The 27,144-nt window shown below is 38.7% G+C and overlaps 1 protein-coding gene and 1 long non-coding RNA gene across 8 annotated transcripts; one reads left to right on the top strand and one right to left on the bottom strand.

Moving 5' to 3' along the window:
- The first annotated feature begins 13,406 nt into the window (after nucleotides 1–13,406).
- On the top strand, nucleotides 13,407–22,019 carry spartb (spartin b). 3 transcript variants are annotated; one of them, XM_042414383.1, is made up of 9 exons: nucleotides 13,732–13,878; nucleotides 14,155–15,005; nucleotides 17,088–17,285; nucleotides 18,699–18,849; nucleotides 18,970–19,164; nucleotides 19,257–19,415; nucleotides 19,525–19,615; nucleotides 19,799–19,845; nucleotides 20,694–20,882. In XM_042414383.1, exons 1-9 carry the CDS (start codon nucleotides 13,866–13,868, stop codon nucleotides 20,798–20,800), a joined length of 1,812 nt encoding a protein of 603 aa, XP_042270317.1. In that variant the 5' UTR covers nucleotides 13,732–13,865; the 3' UTR covers nucleotides 20,801–20,882. The 3 variants fall into 3 exon arrangements, with proteins under 3 accessions (XP_042270316.1, XP_042270317.1, XP_042270315.1); XM_042414382.1 differs by lacking the exons at nucleotides 13,732–13,878; nucleotides 19,799–19,845 and adding an exon at nucleotides 13,407–13,692 and having other exon boundaries at nucleotides 20,694–22,019; XM_042414381.1 differs by lacking the exon at nucleotides 19,799–19,845 and having other exon boundaries at nucleotides 13,734–13,878; nucleotides 20,694–22,019.
- Nucleotides 22,020–22,761: 742 nt separating this feature from the next.
- LOC121898895 lies at nucleotides 22,762–27,124 on the bottom strand. 5 transcript variants are annotated; one of them, XR_006096564.1, is made up of 6 exons: nucleotides 27,037–27,124; nucleotides 24,940–25,073; nucleotides 24,590–24,738; nucleotides 24,445–24,503; nucleotides 24,304–24,378; nucleotides 22,762–24,167 (listed from the first exon to the last, which is right to left on the bottom strand). It is a non-coding gene; the product is annotated as an uncharacterized LOC121898895 (long non-coding RNA). The 5 variants fall into 5 exon arrangements; XR_006096566.1 differs by having other exon boundaries at nucleotides 24,304–24,365; XR_006096562.1 differs by having other exon boundaries at nucleotides 24,304–24,353.
- Between the last annotated feature and the right edge of the window lie 20 nt (nucleotides 27,125–27,144).

Raw genomic sequence — 27,144 nt, 5'->3', positions numbered from 1 at the left:
CTTACATAATAGTGATAAAGAACACTTTACATTTTTTATGGATGTGTGGGATACACTGAGCAGCTCCAGTCCCTCATGACTGTAAGTAGGATAACAGCTAAAAAGTAAGGTCATGTGACTTTTGAAAAAGTTATATTTTTCCAGTAATTTACGCCATGACTGGCCGGTTATAGGGTTGTGACGTACATACTGTATAACCTTAACACCAGGTTGTGCTGTGTTATTCATACAGCATTGCTCAGAATGTCTTACATTTTTAAAACGCCAAGTTTTCCAGACCCTGGAGAGAGGTTGGATTGTCTCAGTTGGCAGCAGGCTAGCAGAGCCACGCCTAAATGCCGCTGATGAATTCCTCTATCTGTGCTGGCATGCTGAACGCATCGTCATTTTCCACACTTGGCCGACTGCTGTAAGTTATGATGGATGGAGGCAAGTGGTAAGATTTTTACTGTACATCAAGATTTGTGTTGGAGTCTTACCTTCGTTGTGGGTTATGTTACATGAGTAAACAAATGAATTTGAGTCTCTTTGACTGTTTTTATGATATCCACCTCATGTTAAAAAAAGGATACAGTCAAAATACACCCCACCAGAAGGTTTCTCTTGGTGTTGTTAGCTGAATGGTGGCATTAGGTTATTTTTCTGATGTGCTTTTAGTTTAATGTCTTCTAATTCAATATCCCAACTATCATACTGTCTATGATAGTGGCAAAAAGCACAAGATGTTATACACATCTGATGTTATTCTAAGCAATGTTATTATCATTTCAAGCTACTGCAAGCCATTATTCATGCTTTTGTCAACACTCACTTTAAAAACCTTGTCAGTCTTGATGATAATTACAGAATCTCTGTGTCGTAGGGACACTTCCTCGCTCAGGAATGCTTGGACTGAGTCCTTTGATTTCAATCATTTTACAATATTCTGCCTCTTTATAAATAAAAAAAAAAATTAAAAAAAAATCATACAACTGATTACAAAAACATTTTAATCTAAATAAAGTTTACCACAGATTTAAAAACTGAATGCAAGCAAAACACTTGACATGTTCCTTATTTTCCAATCTCTTAGACCGGTTATTGGCTGTCTTGATGTTGATGTAGCAGGCCCAATATGTTTGGCCCTCCTCCCATACTTTCCTGCCAATGATATTTAACTGTCTTGGGGAAACCGCACCAATGATGTTTGCATATGTTTGTGAATCTTCCATTACTGGCTTTGTCATTAGTGTGGCTCGTCCACTTGATATTCTTAAAATATGGTCAGTGACTTTTCAACGTGTGATATTTAACATGCAAATATGCAAACACTTGACCTGACTCATACCCCTAAATCTGTTGATTTTTTTTTTTTTTTTTTTTTTTTTTTACACTGAGCCATGACTATCAAAAGGTGGTCTATAAAAGACAAAACTTAACTCAGAAGTACACTATGGCAAGGATATTATTTCTAAAGACTTAAGGCAACTAGTTTCAAAATTAATGTGGTTCATCAAACTGGCTGAAAGCAAAGCCATTACATGTGTCTGTTTGCACACTTCCAGTTCTGGCAAGAAAGTATACAATATATACATGATAATAAACATTGGAGTGGAGGGGAGGAAGATAAGTTGTTTACTGTTAAGTACACATACACTTAGCTCTGTAAGTTTAAACAGAAACATACTTCATTGCTAAATAAATATAATAAAATAGCTACAGTTATACAGAAGAAAAACTACTTAATGTGCTTTAGCCTGAGAGTAACTCCCTCACTAGTTGAGGACGAACAAAACTGAAACTGCCACTCCCTTCAAGTTTTCTCATGTGATTTAAAATGAAAGAACAAAGAAACAACAGTGAGTAAAAATGAAACTAATATCTTTGATTTGGGATTTTCTCAGAGGGAAATGTCTTAACCTTAAACTATGTCCAGGCAGAACAACCTCCCTGAGTTGAAATTTATGGTTGGGAAACATACCTTAGTTTAGTACCAGTGACGTCAGATATCTTTGTCATTTCCCCTGAGGTATAGAGTTCATGCATGCAGTGTTGTCAGATTGCTGGAAGGACTTATTATAGCCTCTGGTAAAGCTAGTAACTTTTTTAACAGGTCAGTGATTTATTGAAGAAGTTTTTTTCCCCCTGTTTTCTTTCCACAAGCGGGCACTTAAAAGTTTTCCTTTATGTTATACTTAATCACTCCTGGTATAAGACTGCTTCAGATTAGATGTACCCCATTTCATATTTAGCACATTTTCGACCAGACAGAGTAGTTGAATTGGTGACAGTGTTTTTCCAAATATTAGAGCCTTGTTTCATCATGAGAGGTAAGTTTAAGACTTAGCAGCTCCTTGGAGTCAGAAAGAACAGGATCTCTCTGCCCATTAATCACAAGACTGAGGCAGGTTTACTGTGGACTGATCCTATCTCATTTTCTTCATCCACCATTAGAAAAAAAAGTTTTTTTAAAATCAGTCCAGCCTAACTTATAAAAGATTTCAACTGAGAACAATGAGTCCTCCAACTTAACAACAAGCGAAGAAAACTGAGTTCACAAGATGACCTAACGCCTATCTCATTTCTAACTACAGCATGATTAATGGGGTGTCTTCAAATTTTTCACAATACCTTTTAAAATGAAGGAGAGTTACAAGGGTCAAAAATGTTAACCTCAGGCGACACATAACAGCTGAACTCTAAATACAACGTCTCTATATATAGCAGTCAGTATCCTGTAAACCAGACCATTTTTCTTATGTTTTATGACACTAAGAATTGTTATGACATAATAAATGTATCCTCTCATGCATTTCTCCAGTACAGTCAGTTGCTGTTTTCAAAAGAAATACATGGTAATTTCACTATTTTAAGTATTTCCATCCTTACTGGATATGTCATGAACTTGCTGTCAGGTTGGGGAAGCAGGAGTGGACCCAAACACAGAGGTCAGAATGCAGATTTGATGAAGAAATCTCCTTTAATCATGGATGGTCATGAACAGATGAACAGGCAAACAGAACTGGCAGACGAAACAAAATGAATGATCCAACAAAGACTCAACTCAAAACCAGACCTTAAATACAGACTAAACTAATCAGGGAATGGGGAACAGGTGATGAGACACAAGGGTAGGCTGGGAGTGATTGGCTGAGGGAAACACAGGAAGTAGGGCAGGGCTGACGAGACTGATACAGGGCAGGTGTGGGGAAGACACAGAGCAGAGCAGGGCTAACGAGGGTGATGCAGGGCAGGTGAGGAGGAGCACATGAACGCACAAGGGAAACACAGCAACAAAACCAACACCCAAAAAACACAAAACTCCAAATACAACCCACACCAACCCGTCCAAGAACCACCATGAACCCAAACCCAAGTACACAACACGCCAGGCCAAACAAGAAAAAGGCAGTCCAAACCCACCACCCAAATACAACAAGAAAACCCACATGACCAGAAGGACTAAACAGAAGTGCAAACCAGGAAGCCCCAAAGAACACAAAAACACAAAAAGACCAAAAAACACACAAAGTCCAGGCAGGATGTGACACTTGCTGCTGATTAACACTTTTCTTGAAATCAAAACACATTTTTGGTGTCTGAACAAGTGACTTGTTGTTGCCAGTATATACTCTATGCACTGTGGGGACCATAATTTAACATATTATGAGCCTCAGCAGAAGGTTGGGAGGAAATTGTGACTTAAGTTTCTGATGTCTGTTAGGAACTATATTAATTCATATGGGTTTTATTAGACATGCACAAGAATTACGTATTTTTGCCTCAAAAATAACAAAATGTGGAACAGAGGACACAGCTGCCCTGTTTTTTTTGTCAGCTGTGCTTTTTACAGCCTCAGTAGGAAAAGAAAGAGGACATGAGTTTTGATGCTAGCGTTGATTGGAATCATGTGTTGTCTGTTTTCTCCTTTGTCCTGGACGCATACTTTTCATCTGATTCTGTCTATAGTCGTGTTATAGTTCGTTCACGAAAATCCAACTATTAACCTTTAATAAATCTGCTTATTTCATGAAAATGACAGACATGAAATTCAGTTAATTACATATTTTGTTTCACCTGTATTTCGTTTTTTATTTACAGGGGAGGGCCGGGCACAACCTAACACATTTTGGTTTTGGCTAAATAATAAATAAAAATAAATAAATAAATAAAAATATTTTAGTTAGATTAATCATGTTTTTATACAAGCAACATACACATCTGTGCTGCAAATGAGCACTTAAAGTTAGTTTCTAGGACCTACTGTTCTTGTACAATTGCACCACAAGTGGCGGAAGTCAAACAAATTACCCCATGGGAGGGTTAATTGTAACAGACAGAGGGTTGGTTGTAACACTTGCTAGAAAAGAATAAATGATAGATATCCATACATCTATTCACCTATTCACCTATCTATCTATCTATCTATCTATCTATCTATCTATAAGTCTATCATTGATAGATATTCAAATGGATGGATCGAAGGATGTAGATAGATGGAGTATATCAACACGTCAATAGATTCTAGATCAACACGTCAAAATATATATGAATTTTGACAAGAGACTATGTGTCAAACATTGACAAATTTATTTTTGTCCACAAGGTAAGCAGCAATTTAAATTAGCATAGGTCAACAGCAACATATATAGTACACTGTTCATCTGAAAACTTTAAACTCTTCAAAGTTCATGTCAACATACAAAAGGCTTGTTAAAGCTTGAGGCCCTGACCAAACTGGTTGCTTGTGGCTTCCTGCTGGACAATGTGGTTACATTTAAGGAAAGAAATCATCCAGTCTTTCCCTACCATCTCATATGTCTTCCAGGACTCTGGGTACGTGCAATTAAATTGTACTGCACACTTGAAGGCAAGACCTTAAAAACATGAATTATATGAATTGTTTTTATGTATGATTCACACAAACTAACATATGAATTGTATTTATTTATTTAGTCTTTTATGATTCAAACCAACTGACCTATTGTTTGAAAAGTAGGCTAGTTATTCTATTAACAGTGAACTCATTTGTGAACTTAAATGAAATGTAAGGTTACTAGCTAAATTAAGTAGATTCTTTGTGGAGGCCTAGCTACTTTGTGTGTCTAAAATAAATGAATACAAATCTGGAATTAATCATTTCATTTATTTATTTATGACTTCTTATCTAGCCTTTCTCTTTGGGGCTAAGCCTATAGTACTTGGCAGATGCTGTTTTTAAATGGTCCCTGAGCTCCTTCTGTTCTGTGCTGAAGACCTGCTTGCGGTGAAAGTAACCCACAGTGGGGGACTTGTGGCTACAAGCCTCCTGCAGCTTTTTCTTCTGTCTGACAAAATGATGGAGAGTCACATGGCAGATACCATATGACTTCACCACTCCTCTAATAGACCTGCCCTTATCCACATCCTTGGCAGCAAGACACATAACCTCTCTACTCACTCTTCTATCTGTTTTTCGTTTTGGATGTCTCCTTCTGTGGAAAAAAAAAGGGAGATGGAGATGAAACTATGTAAAAAGAAGCAGAGGGGTCAGGGCCGGCCCGGGGACTTTCTAAGTAAATGCATTGTGTTTTACCGAGATGCACTGATCCAGTTACTTTGCAAGGCAGCTGGAAACCATCTTGTCAGGCTTCAAGTTATGTGTCCATGGATGTGTAAAGAGAACTGGATACAGCGTTGGAGGCGGGGCCCTGTTCATTCCTATGAAAGTTGCTCAGTGGTGCATAAAGCCAAAAAAGCCACTTCCCGCTGTAAAGAAATTACCCGGATGAAAACATCCTGCGCACACTCTATGGGCCTTGTGCGCCCATAGAACATGCTCACTAGAGACTTCTGCCAGCTGAGACAGCCAATTTATCCACAATTTTACAGCCACTCCTTTTCCCACGATTGTGTGTGGGAAAAATGTTTTTCCCGGATGTTGTAATTCCACCATTTGGCCACTATGTTAAATTGGCTTCAAAGCCTGGCGCTGTTCCTGGGGGTTTGCTTGTTTCCAGACCACAGGTGGTTCGAACCAATCAGCGTCCTGTGAGGATTTTCGCATGGTCTCGTGAATCAGCTGCCTCGCAAGGTAAGATGGTGATAGACAGATGGTTCATCCAATCACTTGCCGACTATTTTTAATGTGCCTGCCCTTTTTCAAACAGTTTCCAAGGATGACTTCTCAGATGGTTCTATATAAAAAACCATCTGAAGCGTCAGGTTACTGAACCAATGCTACAGTCATTTAAAGCTATAATATGTAACTATTCCACATTAATATGTCTAAAAATGACCAGACCTATGTTATATATTTTGTTGAGTTGTGTACTTACATTATCCCAAATGTTAACAACAATTTTCAAACCCAGAGAAATCTGTAATTTTAATGAAAATTACAGTCCGTTTCATTTGGTTGCCTGTCAATGGTGTCATATCCCCTATACCAATGAGTATACGCGCACAAGATGATAATCATTTTGTGTGCATGCATCTCCATTGTGGTTGTCTGCAGCAATGGCGTCTACCAAAGAGTATACGCATACAAGATAATAAGTCTATGTTGTGGTTGTCTGCTAGAAACCATCATAAATTGACTTTTACTCAGTTTTAAGCCATATTTTTACAATAAACTTTTTAGATCTTGGTCATTTTTGAGTATATCTTTTAACCAGATAAAGGATTTTAGTCGGCGGACATCTGGACCTTAAGCTGAAGAAACAAGCAGAGAAACAAGCTGAGCAAACATTAGCAGCAGCTCGGCCTGCAGTCCCTCCCAGACATCCTGCATCTGCTGAACAGCATCAGAGAAACACTTTATGTTAGATTGCTTTATTCAGTGTTTTTACCGGTTTTAATCCCCATGTACGTTTGTTTTGGAGAGGAGCAGACCTCTGCGGATAAAAAGCTGCTGAACATCTGGATCTTAGGTTGTCAGAGAAACAAGCTGAGCAAACGTTAGCAGCATGATTATACCGCCTATAATCAAGGTAAGCTAACGAATCACTCTATTGGAGTTGAAAGAATTTCCTTTTTAACCCTTTCCTTTTAAACCCTCACTAAAGAAGGAAGTGATCGTGTAAAGGATCACAGGTTCCGCCATTGTGGTTTGCTTTTGGGATCTGAAGGAGCATTTGGACACGGAAATGGCTATTATGTCACACGTGGTGTCAGACTTAACAAACTGTGCTTTCGTTAGTGAGTAAATGAAAGAAAAGCTCTTAATTTTAAAATGCAAACTGTGGCTGATTTACAAAGGTGAGATGAATACCTGAGAAAAATGTCAACTGTTGCTATACTTCCCCTACATCTGTTGCACTTTCCCCTCTGACCCTGTCCTGATTTCAAAGGCATACCAAACATACAGATCTATCATTAACTGACCTCATCATCAGTTACTTTTGACCACTGTTTTTCCTTAAAGTAAAAGAATAGAAATTAACTTTACCATAAAAAGAAAACAACAACTACATTATGCAATACAGATACAGATGTTGCCATATTTGAATCTATAGCTGAAATGACAACATAAAAAAAATAGATAAATACTTAACAAGTGTGTGAAATATAACCAATGATTAATTAGGGTTCAAACCCCGAAGGGCTGGAACCTGAATGAGTTTGTGCCAGTTCATTATTATTATTAATTGTCTTCTGCACATTGCTATGAGCTGGAATGAGCTAAAACCATGACATCTGGACCACTAACTGGAAATGATGTGCATGCGCTTCCCAAGAAATATGAGCCCAATTGGCCAGATGGTGGCGCTGTAATTAAGGCCCAAAAATGCAATTTTGGAAAGGCCACGTCCCTCACATCGTAAGTCCGATTGACTTGAAATTTGTCCACAAGTCCAGTTCAATGTACTCTACAAAAAAGCCTCTTGGACCATAAAAGTCCGCCATGATGGACTTTTTGCTAATTTGCATAAACTGAAAAACAGTAATGTGACATCTACTTTTTAGATTTTTACTCTTTTAACACCTAATTTGGTATACAGCCTTGTTCAGTTCTGCTATAACTGAGCAAGATCGGTCCAAAAACATGGCTGCCATTGATCAAAAAACTTCACAAAGGGTGGGGCTTAGCTTAACTCATTGAGCATTTGTCCAATCATGACAAAGCATTTTGAGCCTGACCCAAGGGGGGCGCCACAAATACCATAGACATATAGTATAATATAATTTCACCAATTTAGGTGCACATGCTCTGGAGGTAAGTATTAACCAAAATCTGAAGTGCCATATTGATTGGTACAAGTGGGCGGGGCCTATCACATATTTGCTCATAACTCAAGATGCTTTCGAGCAATCTTGATTGAGCTCACTGGAGACATCCTATGCTATCTCCTGAACATACACATCAAGTTTCGTTTATATGGAATGAAGGGGGGGCAAATGGCGGAGCTTTGAGTACGCAATTATTGAAATGCTGCAGGCTTTGTAATAATGAAACAGGTTTGTGATTGGTCTCACTACTCCTTTAAGGAGAATTAAACTAGCTGGAGTGACTATGCCCAGCTTTTTGAAGCCTGAAACTTGCTTGTTGCTGCTTGTGGCTTTAATTTTGACCGATTGAGCTGCTTCCTTCTGTTGAGCACAAAGAGGTGTGAACTTGCAAATTGCCGCTTGTGGCTATATTTATTAAATGTAATGGTGTGTTTTGATGTGTCATAGTGATTAAATGAAGACCAGAAGCTAGGGAGAATAATGGATCAGACAAAGGAAAACTGAGGTCAAGCAGTTTTATGAACTTTTTTTTTTTTTTTAAGGAGAGAAATGAACATTATAAAATCTAATAGTGGCACTATGGAAGAGACCTGCAGAGCAGACTATAAAAATCTGCAGCACAGAGCTCTACAGTCAGTGCAGGCTCATGCCAGGTTTCATCTGCTGAATTCCTCCATTAATAAAATATTAACATTTATGGCCATTTTTTACCATTTATGCAAGAAGACAAAAACAGCATACTGAATTTAAATTGCTTGAATAGCAGAGGATCAATAAAACCAGCAGCTTGAATTCTATGTTGCTTCTTATTTTTCTTTCACCGAGCACATGCATATCATTCGAATGTTGGCAGTGTTATATCATTCCTTATTTATCACCGTGTTACGATTCCTTTCAGTGATTACTGAAACACTCAAGTCAGATTATTCTACACAAGGAATGCTGACAGGCTGTTGTAGGTTAAATGAAATTTTTATGTGGCAATTTTCCTTTGTGTGTGGCAGCTTTCCATGAAAAACAATAACAGAGTAATAATAAGAAGAACAATTATAGATAAAGATGTTATTGCATCCCAAAAAGTTTTAATTTTGCAACTAGAGGAGTCATTACTGGCTGGTCATACTTAATTTAACAATGATGAAACAAAACAAAGTTAAGACTTCTATGTTGATGTCTTCTGGCAAAATTATTGTTCTGAGCTAACACGACATCCATGACTCTGTATTAAAAAGCCATTGTTATGACCAGCTTGTGAGCCGCAACAAAAGAGGGAAATGCACGCCAGACTTAGCAAAAATAAACTGAAATTTAGTGAGTAAGTAACAGAAATTGAATGCAATGATGCTTCAAAGTGTATGAATGTGTTGGCTAATGTGAGGTGCATGTCAGTGTAAAACAAAAACAAAAATGGTAACGCAAAACATACAAGGCTTGGTCAGTGGTGAAGAGATCAGAGGACTGGAATCAGGGCAGGCAGGCTTTAGTAAGTTCTGGGACACTGGCCAGGTGTTCCCAGTTAGTACTCAATGGCCCCTCAGCTCCACCCATCCAAGGACGTGCAACACAAATACACACACCACAGGACCAAAGGGAGAGACACCGGAGCATCACAGCCATCAAAAGTGATGATAAGCACATTTGTTGCGCATATGTAAACCAACATGAAAGACAGAAGACAGAAGTACCACCAGGATGTTTCATTTAGACATTTGTTGATGTTAAACTCACCATGAGGAAACGGTAAATTTACAGCATCCTTATGGAGCTTCAGTTGGCAAAATAACCAACAGTATGGAGACATGATATATACTCAGTACAGCTCTAAAACACTCAAGTGCATGCTTAACAAGAACAAAGGAAGAGAGGGATTTGGTCAAGAATGATACACATATCATAAAAATGGCAAAGTGCTGTGCAGTGCATTTACTGTACTGTGAATCTATTCAAAGGAGTTCATCAACAAATTCTCTTTTACTTACTTTGACTAAAATTGTGATTGTATGCATAATTGTAAATATGGTAATTAACAATTATGAGCACCAGAATTGAATGGACAAGAGGACAAGAGAACAAGATTAAATTATGAATAAATTAATGTTCCTTGTTTCCTTGGGTAAGACAGAGTTAAACAGGAAACGAATGTGAGTTAAAGCTGCACTATATTGCCTTCCCATGTATGAAGAGCATGTCCAGTCTGGTCCCTGTGCTGTGGAGAAAGCAGAAAGCTGTGGTATCTGTGCATGATATATGCTGAGAATCTGTCAAACTGGCGATGAAACCAATGTTTATCACATACCTTTCTTTAGGGTCAATGACTTTCCAGACACACGCAGAAACTGGCGGCAGTCAGAATAATAAAACGGGGACATGAAAGATTGTGAAAAAGTGACTTTTTACTTAACAATGCATGTTGACTTGCACTGCTTACTTTAAATGCCTGTGGCCTTTTCTGTTTAATGCTGCTATGCTTACAATAGACAATGTAATGGTCATTAGTGGCACATTTATACCAAGCAGTAGGCATAATCATTTCCATGCTTGGACAAAATGCTTAAATTATGAGGATTATAAACTTGATGAACTTGAACCCACAGCAGTAAAAACACCACTCCATTTTTCTCCAGTTCCATGTCTCATCACTGCATTTGAGATAGGAGTTGGCGCCCTCTGCAGATTATTGTCATCCATCAGTACTCCTTACCTGTTTAACATTCATCAGTATATTGATATCCATATTTATAGTGTCAAACATGTGGGTGTCTCAGAAACTTTAAAAAAAAAAAAAAGACTGGTACATTTTAAATAACGCAACAAGCAGGCGTCACTGCAGTGCTCACAAAGATCACAATAGAGTGTCAAGCAGTTTTATTTGTTTGTTTACATGAGTCCAAAGCAGAATGTCCTATCAACCAACCATGGGAGCCATTACATTTATCAGTCAATATTAGAGTACATGGTCAAGTTATCATAATTTTTGTATGCAATCCAGTAAGAGAAATAATCAAACGGTGGTAAAGTACAACTTTAATCATTGCTTATCTAGTTTGTAGATGTGTTAATGGTTAAAAAATGAATCCATATGTGATGCTATTGTTAATATATGATGTGTGTTTGCGTATAATTAAAAATATAAACAATAAAACACTGAAGCTGAAATATGCTAAGTATGCACATATGCCATCTCCGTCATTTCTCATCTTATCTCATTTTCCATCATTTTTCCACAAAAAGTGCAAGTTTGTAGCTCTATCTATCTATCTATCTATCTATCTATCTCTCTATCTATCTATCTATCTATCTATCTATCTATCTATCTATCTATCTATCTATCTATCTATATCATATTACAAGTAGTGGAAACATCAGTGAATAACCGTATTATATGTGTATATATTTCTGACTATTTTCTGTCTCTTTGACTAGTGTTTTGTGTGAGCTTATCTTATAAGAAGCAGTTCTGAGTGTTGAAATTAACCTTTAAACAATGAATTTCAGAGCCTGGTAAGCAGCTGGGTCTTTTCTCTCTCTCTCTCTTGTCTATCTCTCTCTCTGTGTCTCTATGCTGTGGGTGGTCAGTAAACAAGAAAAGGTCAAATGTTGCGATTAAGTGGTCACATCCTGTATAACTTGTGTTTTGAACTTGTTTACTAGTGATCTTGTTGTGTGAACTTGTCATCGTGTTTTGTCTGGCTTTTCTGCAGCTTGGTTACCTTTTAAGATTAGCACAAATACAGCTGACAAAATACAACTACACAATATCTGAAACAAGAACAAGGATCTCTTTCAGCGGCTTGAGGACATCACTGACCAAATGCTCTGACGTATGCCAGCATATAGCTAGAAATGGCCTTGAAATGTTTTTCTCATAGGTCTCCAAGTTTTAGGAACATCTTAAGCCTACGAATGCCATTTATAAAAGTTGTTCATGTGTTTCATTATTTATTCATCTGCTGTATTGTTTATGTTTGTTGACTACATCAAGGAGTTTACTGCTGGTTCATACTTGTATGATCAAACATGTCACCTTTATTGTGTTGTTATTGGCTACAAAGTAGAGATGTTATCTGTTATTTATTAGTTTGTTTGCCATCTTAACAAATCTAGATTAATCTGATCTATTGATAATTATGTAGTGATCATTTCATTTGTTTCTCATTGCTCATATGTCTTTATTGACTCCTATTTGACTCCTATTTGACAAATTTTATATTATAGTTCCTGACTTTGGCCACTGGAGGGCAGTAAAGACTCACTAATCACGGTTTTAAATCTCCATTGTGGTCAACTAAAGGGACCACAGTTACTTTGATGTGTTAATGAGTCCCCCTCCACTCAAAAATATGCTTTCTTCTTGGTCCTACAGTTGGATGTTTGAGCTTCACTGTGCAGAATGATGTATGTGCAGAGTTTTACTCTAGCAGCCTGTTTTCACATTCATCTGCTGAAAGTGGAAAGTTTCTTTGTGCTCACTGAAAATCCAATTTCAAGGGGTTGGCCTACCAGCATGACTTGTGACATTACAAATAGTTTGAAGCCAATCGTGGTCCAATATTCAGTTTACACAACTGTGATGTAGACACTTGACGCCTCCAGTGCACATATACTGAGATTGGATATTACATTGAAGTAGGCGACATCTAGTGTCCAGTCCAGCAGTTAAATTTTTGAAATTAAAAGTATTTAACTTATTTTTAGATTCTGGAAATGTTTAATGAGGGAGAAGGAATAGATGTCATCAAGATTTTAACATGGCAATTTACTCTTTTGTGGAAAAACCATATCAGGCACAAATGTTTATTCAAAGTAGAGTATTTTACACACATCTTAAAACTTGTCTGGAGGGGATATTTTTAAAATGATAGTAATAAGTAATAATAAATCTGATTTACGGAGCCAGCTAAAGGCATCTTTAGGCTTGCTAATTGTTCTTTAGTGATCACAGTTAGAGATTGAAACTTTATTTTCAGTGGGACTAATACAAATATTAATACGGGTTATTACGAGTCTTTAGTGTTATAAATTCATAATGATTTAGTGCAAAGTGCAAAGCCAGTTGAGGCAGGCAGACGCGTTATTATTATTATTTTTATTTTTATGATTATTTTTTTTCCCCCACCCGTATTCTGCAAAGACCCGCCCCTACTCTACCTCTGATTGGCTCTGACGCAGATATTCTTCCTAACTAACCAATCAGAGGCAGAGTAGGGCGTGTCTTCGCAGAATGCCGGTGGGGAAAAAGATAAGGCTGACACGATACTACTGACATCCATGACTTTTGATTTGACAGATCGATGCGAGTATTCCAATGTACATTGGGAACTCATGACAAGGCTCATCAGCGATTATTTCCCTTATTAACTTTAATAAGATAGACGGTTACTGACTGAACTTAAGTTTATTCGATAGCTGGAAGGATCTTTATCTGACGAGAGCACGTAACGTTAACTGCGAGATAGCTAACTGGCTAATTAAGCTGTCATTCGGAGTTTCACGCTCACCGGGGTAAGTGAGGATAAGTTACATGACAGAGCTAATGCTAACAGTTGTCTTGTTGATGTTTTATTCGTGCCGCTGTTGATACCATGGCATGGCGTAACTGAACGGAAACGTTAGCTGTTGTTAGTTTCTGTTTCATATTTAGCATCACAATTAGCTTGTTTTAGCTTGCTTTAAGTATGGTCAGGCAGGGTACGTTATTAGCCAGAAAGCTTCACCCATGCAATTTGACATTTCATAACATGGATTGATACCCGATTGTGTAACAGGTTATCTCTCAAAAAATATAGCTGTTTTGTCAAATAGGGTTAACCCATAATCCTAATTAACGTGAGCTATTAGTGCGTCAAATTCTAGCTAAGTTTTTTTGTTTTGTTGTTTTTTTTTCTTATTGATAATGTTGTAACCTACATGTGTTTCATGGTACAGTATAATTCATATGAAAGCTCATTTTAAGTCTCATTTCAGAGGGAATGGAGAAAGCTAAACAGGATGCATTTGACAATGCCAGACTTCAAGTGATCAAAGATGGCTATGAGAGGGCCTTTGAGTGCCTCAATAAAGGGCTGACAGCAGATGAAGCTGGAGACAAGGCAGAGGCCCTGGAGCTCTACAAGAAAGGGCGGCAGCACCTTCTCAGGGCCATCAGTGTGCCCTCGCGGGGAGAGGAGTGTGTTGGTAGCTCCTGGGAATCAGCCAGACAGATGCAGCAGAAGATGCAGGAGACGCTGAACAACATCACCACTCGCATGGCCATATTAGAGACCAGCTCTGACGTCTGCTCTGGATCCTCACTGAGCTCCAGTAGTGGTGTGTCTGGCCTGAGTGCGACAGACAAGTCTGCAGAAGCCCTCTACCCAAAACTCCCTGCCAAAGAGAAGCCACAGAGGCCAGCTCCACCAAACCTACTTTCTGCTAATGGCCTTGCAGCCGGAGCAGTAGGAGGCATGCCTGCATGCAGCATTGTGGGTCAACCTCTTTCACCTACCAGACAGCTTGTGGTTCCATGTGACCAGCCTCCAGCTTACTCTGCTCAGGCGGCTGACGGCCACCTCTCTATCTCATACGGAACTGAGGCAGGGGAGCTGTCGTTGGTTGGGGATGAGTTCTACAGTCGTACGTCGAATTCAACACCATCTCCCCAGAGCATGGGTGAAGAGGGAGAGGAGATGCTGTATATCCCTCATGGGGTTCAGATATTCTTTGTCACACCAGAGGGCCAAGTGAGCGCTCCGTCATACCCCGGCTACCTGCGGCTGGTGAAGTTTACTAGTGAGCACTCTGAAAGAATGCCCAACAGACCACCAGCATTTCTGCAGGTAAGAGTTACATCCCTCCCTCCCAGGTGTTTCAGCACACTTACTATCTGGTCAGGTGAAAAGCTTGAAATGACTAGATAAGCTACCCTTGTTCACATCTGATGCAATAATTGCAGTGAAATGTCATCAGTGCACCATCACCAGTTCTCTCCAGGCTTTCTTGTGCCCTTTAACCTGATTTTGTAAGATGTTTACTCGGCTCATCAAGACCTCTTCCACTATGAGTCATCAAGCAGAAGGAGATAGTCGTGTTAATGATCTCTATCCTTTGCCCTATGGACGTGATCATGTGAGCGTTGTTGACTCAGTGCCCTAATCCCATTGGATTTGTGGATATGTTGTCATCCTCCTGGGAAATCCCAGATCAGGATCATTCCTGGCTCAAAATGAAACAAAGATTATATTTAAAACATGACCTACTGGATGTTAATTTATTTTTTGACAGGAAGATAAACTAAAATATGTTCCACATCCTAAGCTCATGTTTTACCTGTTCTGCATGATCTTACTACTTTCTAATGTAAAAACAATATAAATATATTTTAATTTAAATATAAAGGGACTGTATTCACAAGGCAGTTAAGCAATAAATATTATACAGACATCATTTATTGCACATTTGCCACTAACAAATGAAATACTCTGTGAAATAATAGAACATATACTCCTGTATAATTTAATTCCATCAAATACAGCAGCTGTAATAAATGTAATAATGTTCACATTATGTTAAAATGTCAGACAATAAGAGATTCACAAGGACAGATAAATGTTAGGCTCCTGTTTCCAGACATCTGCCGTCACTACTAGCAACTCATTCAGGTAAAAGTCATTATTTGACCGATACTGTCTCCCCTCTCCATCGTCATTCTCCTGCAGCCAATGTCTTCGAATCTGTCACAGCTGACAAGTTTACAGCATCTTGTTAGTAACATAAATTATGCTTTTAATGGTAAGTGCTGAGCAGTTAGTGCATCATCCTGCTGTGTTGTCTTTTCATCTAGAGACACACCGGAGTGACTTTGCTGTTGCAATTTTAGTTGGCAGGGATGCAATGAACTCCTGAAATATATTTTAGGAGTGTGGCAGTGAGCTCAGGGATTGATAAAGACTGAATGGGATTTCAGCAAGTGTCTGTTTTTATAATTACCGATGAAGGAAAAATCTTGAACACAGGAAGGCCGCTAAGGTTGTGTGACGATATTTTGCCTAGAGGGGAGTTCAGCATTTATTTTTTATGATGTAATTTAGTCTTTTAAAGGCACAGAAAGAACTCAGTCCACATCTAGGTACACTAGATGTCCTCAGCCAGGGTACAAACCATTAGGCCTTTGAACCACTTGATTGGTTTGTATATGTGAAGGTCATTTGTAAATACTACAGTAATAAAAAAACAGTGATAAGATAAGAAATTACTTATCAGCTTTGGTTTTTGTTCTGATACTTATTCAATAGTTTATCTAATTTATTGAATTTGCGTTGTTTTGAGCAATTTTTTTTTTTTTTTTCCATTTTTTTCTGCCGTCTGTTACAAAGCCACTACACAGATACTAGTGGATCATGAGACCGAAATTTGACTCCTCGTCGGGGAATTTCCCAGGTGCTAGTGGCAGTGGGTGACATCAGTGATTCACATGAGTGCAAGTAATTATTTAAACCCTGCTTTGCACTGCTTTGCTCTATAATCCTGTTAGACATGCGGCAGTCAGAGGGAGAGAGTGTCCTCTGGTTCGTCTTCTCTCAGACGTTTCACCGTGTCGCACTAATCAGAAACATTTCTTACTAATCAGAAGCTGAGCAAACTTTTGGACAACTACAAGACATGTCAGGTATCATTACGAGGTCATCTATAAAAACCTACAGTTAAGAAAGTTCTTGCTGCAGAGCTCTCCTCCCATCTTATGTTTGGCTCCCATGTAAATGCACTCGTCATTAGGCTTTACTGTAGGCTATATTATGGAATATCCTTCAGAAAAAATGGATATTTTGAGATGTGATATCATACGTCATCTTATTCACTGTCACATTTTCCAACAGCCTAGACTTTTTAAATTTTTATTAACTTTCTTTCCCTCCTGGCAGGTGTGTGACTGGCTGTACCCTCTCATGGCCATGGACTCTCCAGTGTTGCTGTGTAACACTGGTGTGTTTATGTTTCCGGACATGATGGCGCCAGCTCCGGGCTATTATGTGGGGGTGGTGCTATCCTCTGAGCTGCCTGCTGCAGAGAGAGCGCTGTTCCAGGACCTGCTGTCCCAAATGACAGATCTGAGGGTTCAGGTCAGTGCTGATGTGCAGACATGGCTACGACAGCACATGTTTTGACATTCTTTGGGGAATAAATGCAAATGGGGCCTAAGCTTTTGAAGACATATCGAAATACATCATCTATAATGTAATGCTATGTATTTTATGCTTTTTTTTCCCCCCCTGCTGACTAAATCTTATTTCCTGGATGCTCAGAGAAACTTCATTCTGAAATGTATTTCTATCTCACGCCACACTGTGTTTGTCTCAAAATATTTTTAAATAAGTATTTGAAGTCACCCAAGGATTGTTAGATAGTGCTTTTTTATAAATCCCCTTGTGCAAGTGGGGAGCACAGAGAGCTATTTTAGGCAAATGAGACTGTGAAGTTAAGACTGTTTTGCCCTTACAGACACATTAAAGTGGATGTATCTTTGTTTGATTGTTCTATATTAAGGTAAAACTAGAATACTTAAGCTTCAGCTATTAGTGCTGACTACATGAATAAACAGATTTTTTTTTTTCCGTGCAAAAAAATTTGCCCTCACACAGATGTTTTTGTATTTATCAATTCTATGTCAAAGTGCAGACCGACTTAAAAAGTTACCAAAACGGTGCGGTCACATGCAATTGTTAGTTAACTTTAAAACTGAATGATGTTTTTCATTCCCAAACACCCTCCTCGACGTCGATCATCACCAAAAAAATTCTGAAAATGTAGGAAACAAATCTATGCCTCTCATTAAAAAAAATTTACTTTGCTGCTTACGAAGGCTTTTGAGGCTGCAGACTCAGTAGATTCCAAACCTTTTCATACTTTTGGCCTGGCTTGATGCTCATGCTGCTGCTTACTTCTGAGCTGGCACACTTCTCACAGTTACCCTGCCTCAGCATTGCAGGGATTTGAGACAGGCAGGGGAGGAGAATTAATTAGATTTAATGCTCTTATCTTTAGCAGTTAGAACAACCTCAGAGCTTCATTTGAAAGACAAGTGCCAGTTCAGCCATGATGGAGGAGGAGACACTAGCTCAGACTGATGCAAAACAAGGTCATTTCTGATGTATGCAGTCAGGCTAGGTTTCTCTGATGGACCTGATTCCCCATCAGCAAGTAGGCACTTTTGTATTCTTTTCATTAATGGGTTTAGTAGAAGATTTTAGGATTTCAGCACAAAGGGAGACTGTTTTTTTGACTACACAGATATATGTTAAAGTTGCAATCTCTTTAGACAAATGGAGCATTGTAACAGTTGGCACAGAATAATGAGAGGAGCTATTGTGCGAACAGGGGGGGGGTGTTACTTGGAGACAAGCATCTGAACAGAGATGTAGAACTAGCACAATGTAGCAGACAAGTTGCCAAAAGATTTTGACTGACAAGTAGTTGTTATTTTCAGCCAACACTGTCTGTCTTACAGTAACTAATCAATGTGTCTGTTTGATCAGGCTCCAGATGAAGCTGCAGACAGCATTAATCTCAGTCAAAAGGTGTCCATCGTTCCAACTGAGGAGACTGCGCCAGCTACGACAGAGGAGGGGGAGGAGGAGAAGGCTCTGCCCGAGTGGAGTGAAAAGGTGGCAAATGGGATTCTGACAGGTGAGGTCACACTGCGCCCGCCCTTCACCTGAATATCTTTCTTCTTTAGTTTGTGATTATTTACAGTAGGAAAGAGCAGCCTATCATGATTTTACCTATGTGATCCTTTTGATCTCTCAGGTGCATCCTGGTTAAGCTGGGGCCTGGTGAAAGGAGCCGAGTTCACGGGCAAGGCCATTCACAAGGGGGCATCTAAACTCCGAGAACACATCACCCCAGAGGACAAACCCACCCACGTTAGCCCCACAGTCACCAAAGGCCTCCATGTTGCCAAGCAAGCGACGGGGGGAGCTGTCAAAGTCAGCCAGTTTCTAGGTGACTAAATCATCTACAGTCAGCATGTTTCACTGACCTTGTGTGGTTATTCGACCGTGGATCTGTAATTGAGTAATGCTATCTCACTACAGTGGACGGTGTGTGTACTGTCGCTGGCTGTGTGGGTCGGGAGTTGGCTCCACATGTGAAAAAACACGGAGGAAAGCTGATTCCAGAGTCCATGAAGAAAGACAAGGATGGGCGTTCTAACATAGATGGAGCCATGGTGGTGGCAGCTAGCGGAGTGCAAGGTACACTACACTTTTTATTCCCTAAGTGGAAGATTAGAAGAACATTACTAAAATGCGTCTCACATGCTTAAGCTTTATAGCAATAATGAAGCTTTGTGTTTATGCCCAGGATTTGCAACCATGTGGACTGGTTTGGAAGTAGCAGCAAAAAACATCACTACGAGTGTCGCATCAGAGACAGTCACCACTGTAAAACACAAGTAAGTCCTGCCTTCTATTTAAAACTACTTGTCTGACCACCGTCACTTGCCTGAATATGACATTGTTACCCAACACTGCTTGCTAGACAGCTTTTTGATGTGTAAGTTGCAAATGACCTCTTGCATTATACAAACAAAACCAAACGTGTGTTCACTTATTTCCCTTGTCAATTTGCTTTGCAGATTTAGGGGTCTACAAAACATCTTTGACCCACCTAATGAGAAGAAGTGTAATTTTTCTTAATTATACACAGCTATTTAACTCTTTACACTACTAATCACAAGCATGACATGAGCCTTTTTTTTTTTTTTTTTTTGAATGATTTGGGTCTTGCACAAAACACTCTGTGTGGCAAGACACATGATGGTGCTGCTTTTACTGATTTCTTCAAATGTTTCTAATGGAAATCCCACAACACGCAATGTTTCTGTGCTGCCTGACCTTGAAATATTCCAATATTGTATGATTTGGGGTAATATGTTCCAATGATGACCAAAATACTTACATATAATACTTGATTAATTTCTTTTGGGTTGGGGGTTTTGACAATGTACAGAATGAGGTGACAGAAATTTGTCAACTATTTGGTCAGAGCATTTCTGCCTTTAATATTTCTGGTTGTTTTAGGCCATCGTGGGAAATGCTGCAAATCAATGAGCAGGACTTTCTTACTGGCAATACTGGATTTACATGAATTTTGCAATTAATTACCTTAATTTGTCAGGTATTTAATAAACCTGATTAGCAAATACTGAACAATCCCATATTGTTATTCTATCATTAAACAGTTTCTAAATTTAATTTCCAGAAATTTTACAATAGTGATAGATTATATCCACATCATCCTTCCCTAGATGTCTGAATTACAGTAGACAAAAGCACTGATTAAAATTCATATTCTGGCAGTCAAACATTTCTAAATTCCAGATTGTGCACTTGCATGGGTGTAATCCTCACGTTGAAATTCACACACTGCATGGCATCTTGGCAATCCTTGCACTGCATATTAATTCTTCCCAAATCCTCTGTCTCTCGCCTCTCACCCTGACCTCTCACCCAATCTGACTTCTAATGAAGGTACGGTGACGCAGCAGGACACGCCACAGACCACGCTGTCAATTCTGCCATTAATGTCGGTATCACTGCCTTCAATATTGACAACCTGGGGATCAAAGCTGTGGTGAAAAGGACTGGTAAGCATACAGCGCAGGCCATTTTGGAAGACTACAATATTCAGGAAAAACCAGAGAATGGGAAGCAAGTGGAGAAATCTGAAAAATAGCCAGTAGTGCTATGCCTCTTTCCCTCGCTCAGCAATGCCTTAAAGCATAATTTGTATTCTTTGATCAAATAAATCTATATTTAATATTCTTTATTTATGATATGTTTTATATTTACAAAATAACTACTGTTATATGCATATCATATAGTTTGATACAGCTCATAAGCACTTTAATCTTAATATGAAATATAGATGGACCTAGACAGAGAAACAGCAGATTATATAATTCAAAAATACATACACTGTATTGATACACAATATAGAAGTGATTTTGTAAATTGGTGGGTTGATATGTAGTTTCATAACATTCAGGTATTATCACTTAACTTGTAAGATAACAATTTCACTGTACAAAGCATTGGATTGCGGTTGACTAGCCACTGACATCTTTTCTAATTTTTATGAAGTTTCTGTCTGTGTTAGTTTTTTTTTACCCTGATAGGGTAAGTGAAGTTTGTCTACTTTGAATAAAATAACAAATAATATTATCTGTATGTCAGTATCTTCAGATATAAACTGCTTAAGACAAAAAAAAAAGTCTGATATACTGTTGTTTTTCCCCTGTGGTGTTTAAAATAAGAAGTAATCACTGCTGCTCACTGTGCCTGCAATTATAAAATGATATGCAAGAATCTAATATTTTGTAAAACTGCAACTTGTCTATGTATTTTTGTTGGACCTTCACTCGTTGCAAGACAGTTGTTGCCTCTCGTCAATGAGGGTTACTTAGAATTAAGTTTGCAAGAGGAGTCTAAAACTGTAAAAGTGGTTTGTTTTTGTTCTGCTACATTCTGCAATGCTGTTTTGAATATTTCACTTGAGCTGTTCCCACATATTTTCAAAATGGTGATGTTTATAATATTTAATATAAAACTATAGATTGCATTATTTTGATGTATAGACAAAACCTTTAACAAAATGTGACTTTTGAAGTGTGATGCTAACTGTTTCCAAACCAGCTATTTGTTTGCTTTATGAGTGAAGTGATCTGGTTTTTTGTTGTTTTTTTCTCATTTTACACTTCAGCTTTAAGCCCTCAGCAGGTGATTGTTGCATATTAAGATTACTTTCCAACTTGAAAGACTGAAACTTTTCTGAAAAAATAAAACGATTAAAAGAAATTAGTGTCCGTATTTTTGAAGGTTTTGGGAGTCATGGGTATTATTTTGTGCCACATCGAGTAAGCACAAGATGGATTTGAACAGGAATTCTCATTTGTATATTTTAATCACTGAAGTACATATTAAAATCCAGTAATCCATTGTGTTAACACTATATTGACTCTACCAGCCTCTTAGCACCATCTAGTGGCTGTAAAGTTTAGTTTCTTGTTTTATTTCCACAGACTGTTATACTGTAGGTTTATTCTGCAAATTATTTTTCACCTGAATTAGGAACATCAACAGAGGACATTAATTCTCTAAATGCTTTTTACATATCTTGTCTAACCAGTGTTGGAGTAATCACTTTGTAATGTCTGCTGAAGACATCTGATATTCAAATGTGTTTATGCGTCATTCCACAGAATTTTTATTGGCTACTGGACAGGAATGTTTTTGTGTTGTGGAGTCAGTTAAATTTCACTAGTAAAAAAAAAAAGATTCAAATTTGGGGTTTATTGCACATGTGTGTTCCATAGTCAAACTAACTCACCTTAATTTCAGAAATAAACACTGGCTAGTTTAACTACATAACAGAAGTAGTCAACAATAAAAAGGCAGAAAACAGCAGTCCTCAAATGGCTTCCCAATTATGTAATACAAATAGTCCAATATATATATATATATATATATATATATATATATATATATATATATACAAGGACGATGATATATATATATATATATATATATATATGGATTGGCTATTTTTAAAATAGACTCATGGAAAATACAATAGAATGTGACTGTTCTGCTTATTTACCTGAGAAATTAAAGAGACAAACCTACTATAATTCTTTGTTAAAAGAACTAGAGATGTATTTAATATGAATGGAAATGCCACCTGTAAGTTTTTGACAACAAAAATAAAAAACTGCAAGCACTTTTGATCAAACACAGCAATACATTTATTGAGTGTTATGTGTGCTGTGCTGCACACATAACTCAGTTGTTGACTAACAAAGAAGACATTTCAATGTCCTACAATATTTTACACTATAACTACAGCATATAGACATGTACTGCATGCCAACCTACTGTATGTACACTGCCCTCAAGCAAATCACATCAATGTAATTCTAGCTCAACAACATGTGACAGAAATGCTGTCAAAAAATAACTACCAACTTCCTGTAGAGCTTTGACATATGCATTGTAGGCAACCACAAAGCCATAACAGATCTCTTCAAACAATACCAGTAGATCTGTTTCTCTGATATGCTTTGTGATGATTGGCTAATCGCAACTGTAAAAATAAAGTAGATATCTAGCAAATAATTAGCGGCATTTCTTAACAAATAGTTAGGTTATCCCTGCGTAAGGTGAAATAACAATGTTTACAAGATTAGCATCAGGGAAGCACAAGTTGCTGTTGGTATCTAACAGCAAATCCAGCCAAAAGGTACTGACCACGTCCTGTGGTCTGTTTGTCAGAGGGCTACTACTATAGAGGTCACTCTCCTGGAGGAGTCATGAGTCACACAGAGCGTCTGACACTGGCTGATTAACATTTTCAGGTGTGAGGTCATCAGTACTTGTAGTTGCACCTTGATAAAAGGACGATGAAATTATTGGTTGATTTGTAAAAATCTACCACTGAAACATTGTCAGTTGGGCCAACCAAAGGTGCATCAATCTGACTTTGTTCTACTGGAGGTATAATTGAATTTGTTACAGCACTCTGTTCAGGTCTGTGGGCTTGGCCAAAGTTCACTGATTGGAGAGCAACAGGGTCCACCAGGCCAGGAGGGGCATCCAATAACACATGACTAAAGGCTGGGTCTAGTCCCACCTATGGTAAAAAAGTGTGACTGGTCATTGCTGATGTAAAGGCACATAAAGTTGCGTTCATGGATGTAGAGGTTGGCTTCATCCAGTTATTTTCCACAGCCCGAAACGAGGCAGAGAGAAATTGATCCTGGCACATTGGCAGCATTTGTCCCCGGGGAAGAGATGATTTGTCCAGCGGTATCGGCAGGGCATGCACCCTGGTCAGGCCATCAGCTGGAGGAAGCATCGGCTCCATCGTCGGCGGGTTGGTTATTGTGAGAGATGGCTGATATACTTGTTAAGAGTTCTTCTGATGAGTGTATCTTCTTGAGACATGATCTGAAATTAAATGTTTACAAATTCAAACAGCAGCAGATTCTCAAACAATGTAAGGCATAGTCAGTACAACTGCAACAACAAACAAACAACATATGGGTTGACAAATAATCAATCACATCCTCAGTTGACTTCTTACTGTAGCAGCTGGCTCTCTGTGAGGTGGTCCTCTTTAGCCGCAATGTTCCTCTGTAGGAAAAACTGATTTTGTCACCTAAAACTTTATGTAAACTACAGCAGTTTTAATAATTCTATGGATATGGCTTTCTTTGGTTTCTACCATTTTTTCTGTGGTTTCTGTACATTTTTCCTCATACTTTCCTCTTCTGCTTTATTAACCTGTGAGAAACAGGACATTAAGTCACTGAAATTATCAAAGCAAAAGTTTGGCTTTCCTTGCAGTTAAAATGATGCAGTTGACCTACTTTAGACAGAATGTCTGGAGGCGGCGGCTCCTTCAAGTAGCTGATGTATCTGGCAGTGTGTTTAGTCTAGTGTGGTTGCCGTGTCCAACTGACCACTGACAAAGGGCATAAAGTCACACAAGCGTCAACAACATGTTCTGATGTGAAACCTGTGAAAACATTTAAAATATTACATGAGAATATATTACAGTCAACTGGAGCCACAAGTTATTGTTGATATAGTGTCACCACTTAACTAATTTGTTTCCAAATTAGGAATATAACACAATGTATAAGTTGCTAATGCCTCAACTGAAAACTCAAGAGTTTCAGAGGGTAACACAATCTATAATCGACCAAGTCCAACCTACGTTTCTTTTCCTTGCGAGAATGAAGAGAAGCCTTGAGCTCGCTTTCCTTTAGAGAGGAGGGATGGGAGGGATTTTTTCTAGCAGGTCCATTTATAGACTCATCCTTAGACTTGAGGCGAAACACAGCCCTGAATCTGCACAAAACACACTGATGTCTCCATTATATGCAAAACAGTAGATTTACATATTAAGGTTTTAAAAAGTAGATGAAAAGTGTTTAGTGTTCTTTTCTTACTGCTCAGATGCTTAAGTTTCATATGATTGGACACTGAACATTTTTATATTGTCGTAAATTTCCTGCGCTTTGCTCTAAAAGCCCAGGTTACATACAAAATATTAACTGAAAGATCAAATAAATAAGACTATGAGGATGTGTGCATAATTAATAGACAACTCACAAGTTTGTCTATTAAATAAGAAATTTTAATAAGCCTGTAAAAGTAAAGTTTGGTGAGCCTGATCAGTGAACAGACTTTTTGAGAGTAACCCTTACAACTTTAAGGATAAGTGGATTGTTCCTTCACCTAGCCAGCTGGACACATGCCCAATAATAAAGTAATTGTTTGCATCAGGTTGAACGGATTCAGAGATGCTGATAGCTATATAAGTTAGGATGTGTCCTAGTTAGGACAAGATGAAGGCCTGTGGAAGTATGTCAATCTGCTGTGAAGATTGGGATACAAAAACATGTGCAAATCACCCATTAGGTGGTCTTCTATTCATACTTAAAGATGCAGTGTGTATAATTTAGTGGCATCTAGTGGAACAGTCTTAGCAGAAATGAATATAATCCTCAGAAGTATGTTTTAATTAGTGTATAATCACCTGAAGCTAAGATTCATTGTTTTTTCATTAGCTTAGAATGAGCCCTTTGTATCTACATAGGGAGCAGCCTACTTTTTTCCCCCACCTGATTCCATGACAACCCATCCTAATCTGCCTCTGATTGGCTAGTACTCGTTGCCTTCGTTGGTTAGATTGTTTAGATTGAGGCATGAGGACTGAGATGGTTAGGGTAAAAGTATCAGGGTCAGAGCCAATCAGAACCTGAGTAGGGGTGGGTCTTCCCAGAATGTGGGTTGGAAAAAAAAATCATGCTAGAGAGTCTTCCACAGAGGCTGCCATGTTGCACCGCCACGTTTCTACATTAGCCCACAATGGACAAACCAAACAATGGTTCTAGAGAGGGCCTTTCACATTTTTTGTGAGTTATGCGGCCTGCGTAGGTTTTCCTACATGCTTGGAAGGGAAAGTAGGTCTATCTGCAGACTGGCAGTATCTACACGACACACCCACTTGGTGGGGTAGGTTTAGGCATGAGCAGATGGTTAGGGTTAGGGGTCAGGGAGGCGTGACGTGTAGCATGCCATCACAGTGACAACCTCAAGGGGTTTTTTTTAGTAAAGTGGGTGTGTCATGTAGGTCTGCAAGACTATATACCCTTCTCCGGAAGGGGAGGGGCAGGGGGGGGGGGTATTCAGTTTGTGACAATCTGCAACCTCTCAGCTAGATGCCACTAAATCCTACACACTGCACCTTTAAGTGACGTTCATTGTTAGTTCACGTGAGCGTATACATGCGCTCCAGGTGTTATTTAACCAATTAATTACTCGGCATCTCTTACACCTGTGTGAGTTGGTTTCCAATCAGGTCAGATAGGCACATCCTCAAATGTGTTGCGTATTATTAACTCTGTCCGGTCAGCTTGGGTAGGGATTTTATACCTAAAGTATGAACTGAAAACTGTTTAACAGCTATATCATCTTTAAAAAAAAGTTAGTTACACAAATGAAAACTGTCTTTGTATGAGAAGTTGTTTGAATCGTTGTCATGTTTTTGTCATGTGTGTTTGGTGTCATTTTACCTCACGGCTATCGTAATTTCGCCAATTAGAGACCTAGCTGCTAAAGTAGCCTAGCAGCAAAATGTTGATGCTATGTAGGAACGTTTGAGTAAACATCTACTTGCCAACCACAAACTAGCGGTGGCTTTAAGCTCATTAAATGTTTTTCTGGGGTTTTTGGCTAATAAGTGAACGGTGGTCTACACCCGTCATATGTGAGGTTCATGCAGGTCGACTCATGCACAAACACTCACCTATGTTGCTGCGAGCGCGCGCACTGACGCGGACGTGCACGAGCAGCGCTGACACCCGAGCGGTCCGGTGTAAATCACTGCAATGGCAGAGGAGTAGGGGAGGGTGGA

The sequence above is a fragment of the Thunnus maccoyii genome, chromosome 6 (genome assembly GCF_910596095.1).
Source record: "Thunnus maccoyii chromosome 6, fThuMac1.1, whole genome shotgun sequence".
Taxonomy (NCBI): domain Eukaryota; kingdom Metazoa; phylum Chordata; class Actinopteri; order Scombriformes; family Scombridae; genus Thunnus; species Thunnus maccoyii.
The sequence above is the reverse complement of the archived record's forward strand: the minus strand, read 5'-3'. Positions and strand labels throughout refer to the sequence as shown.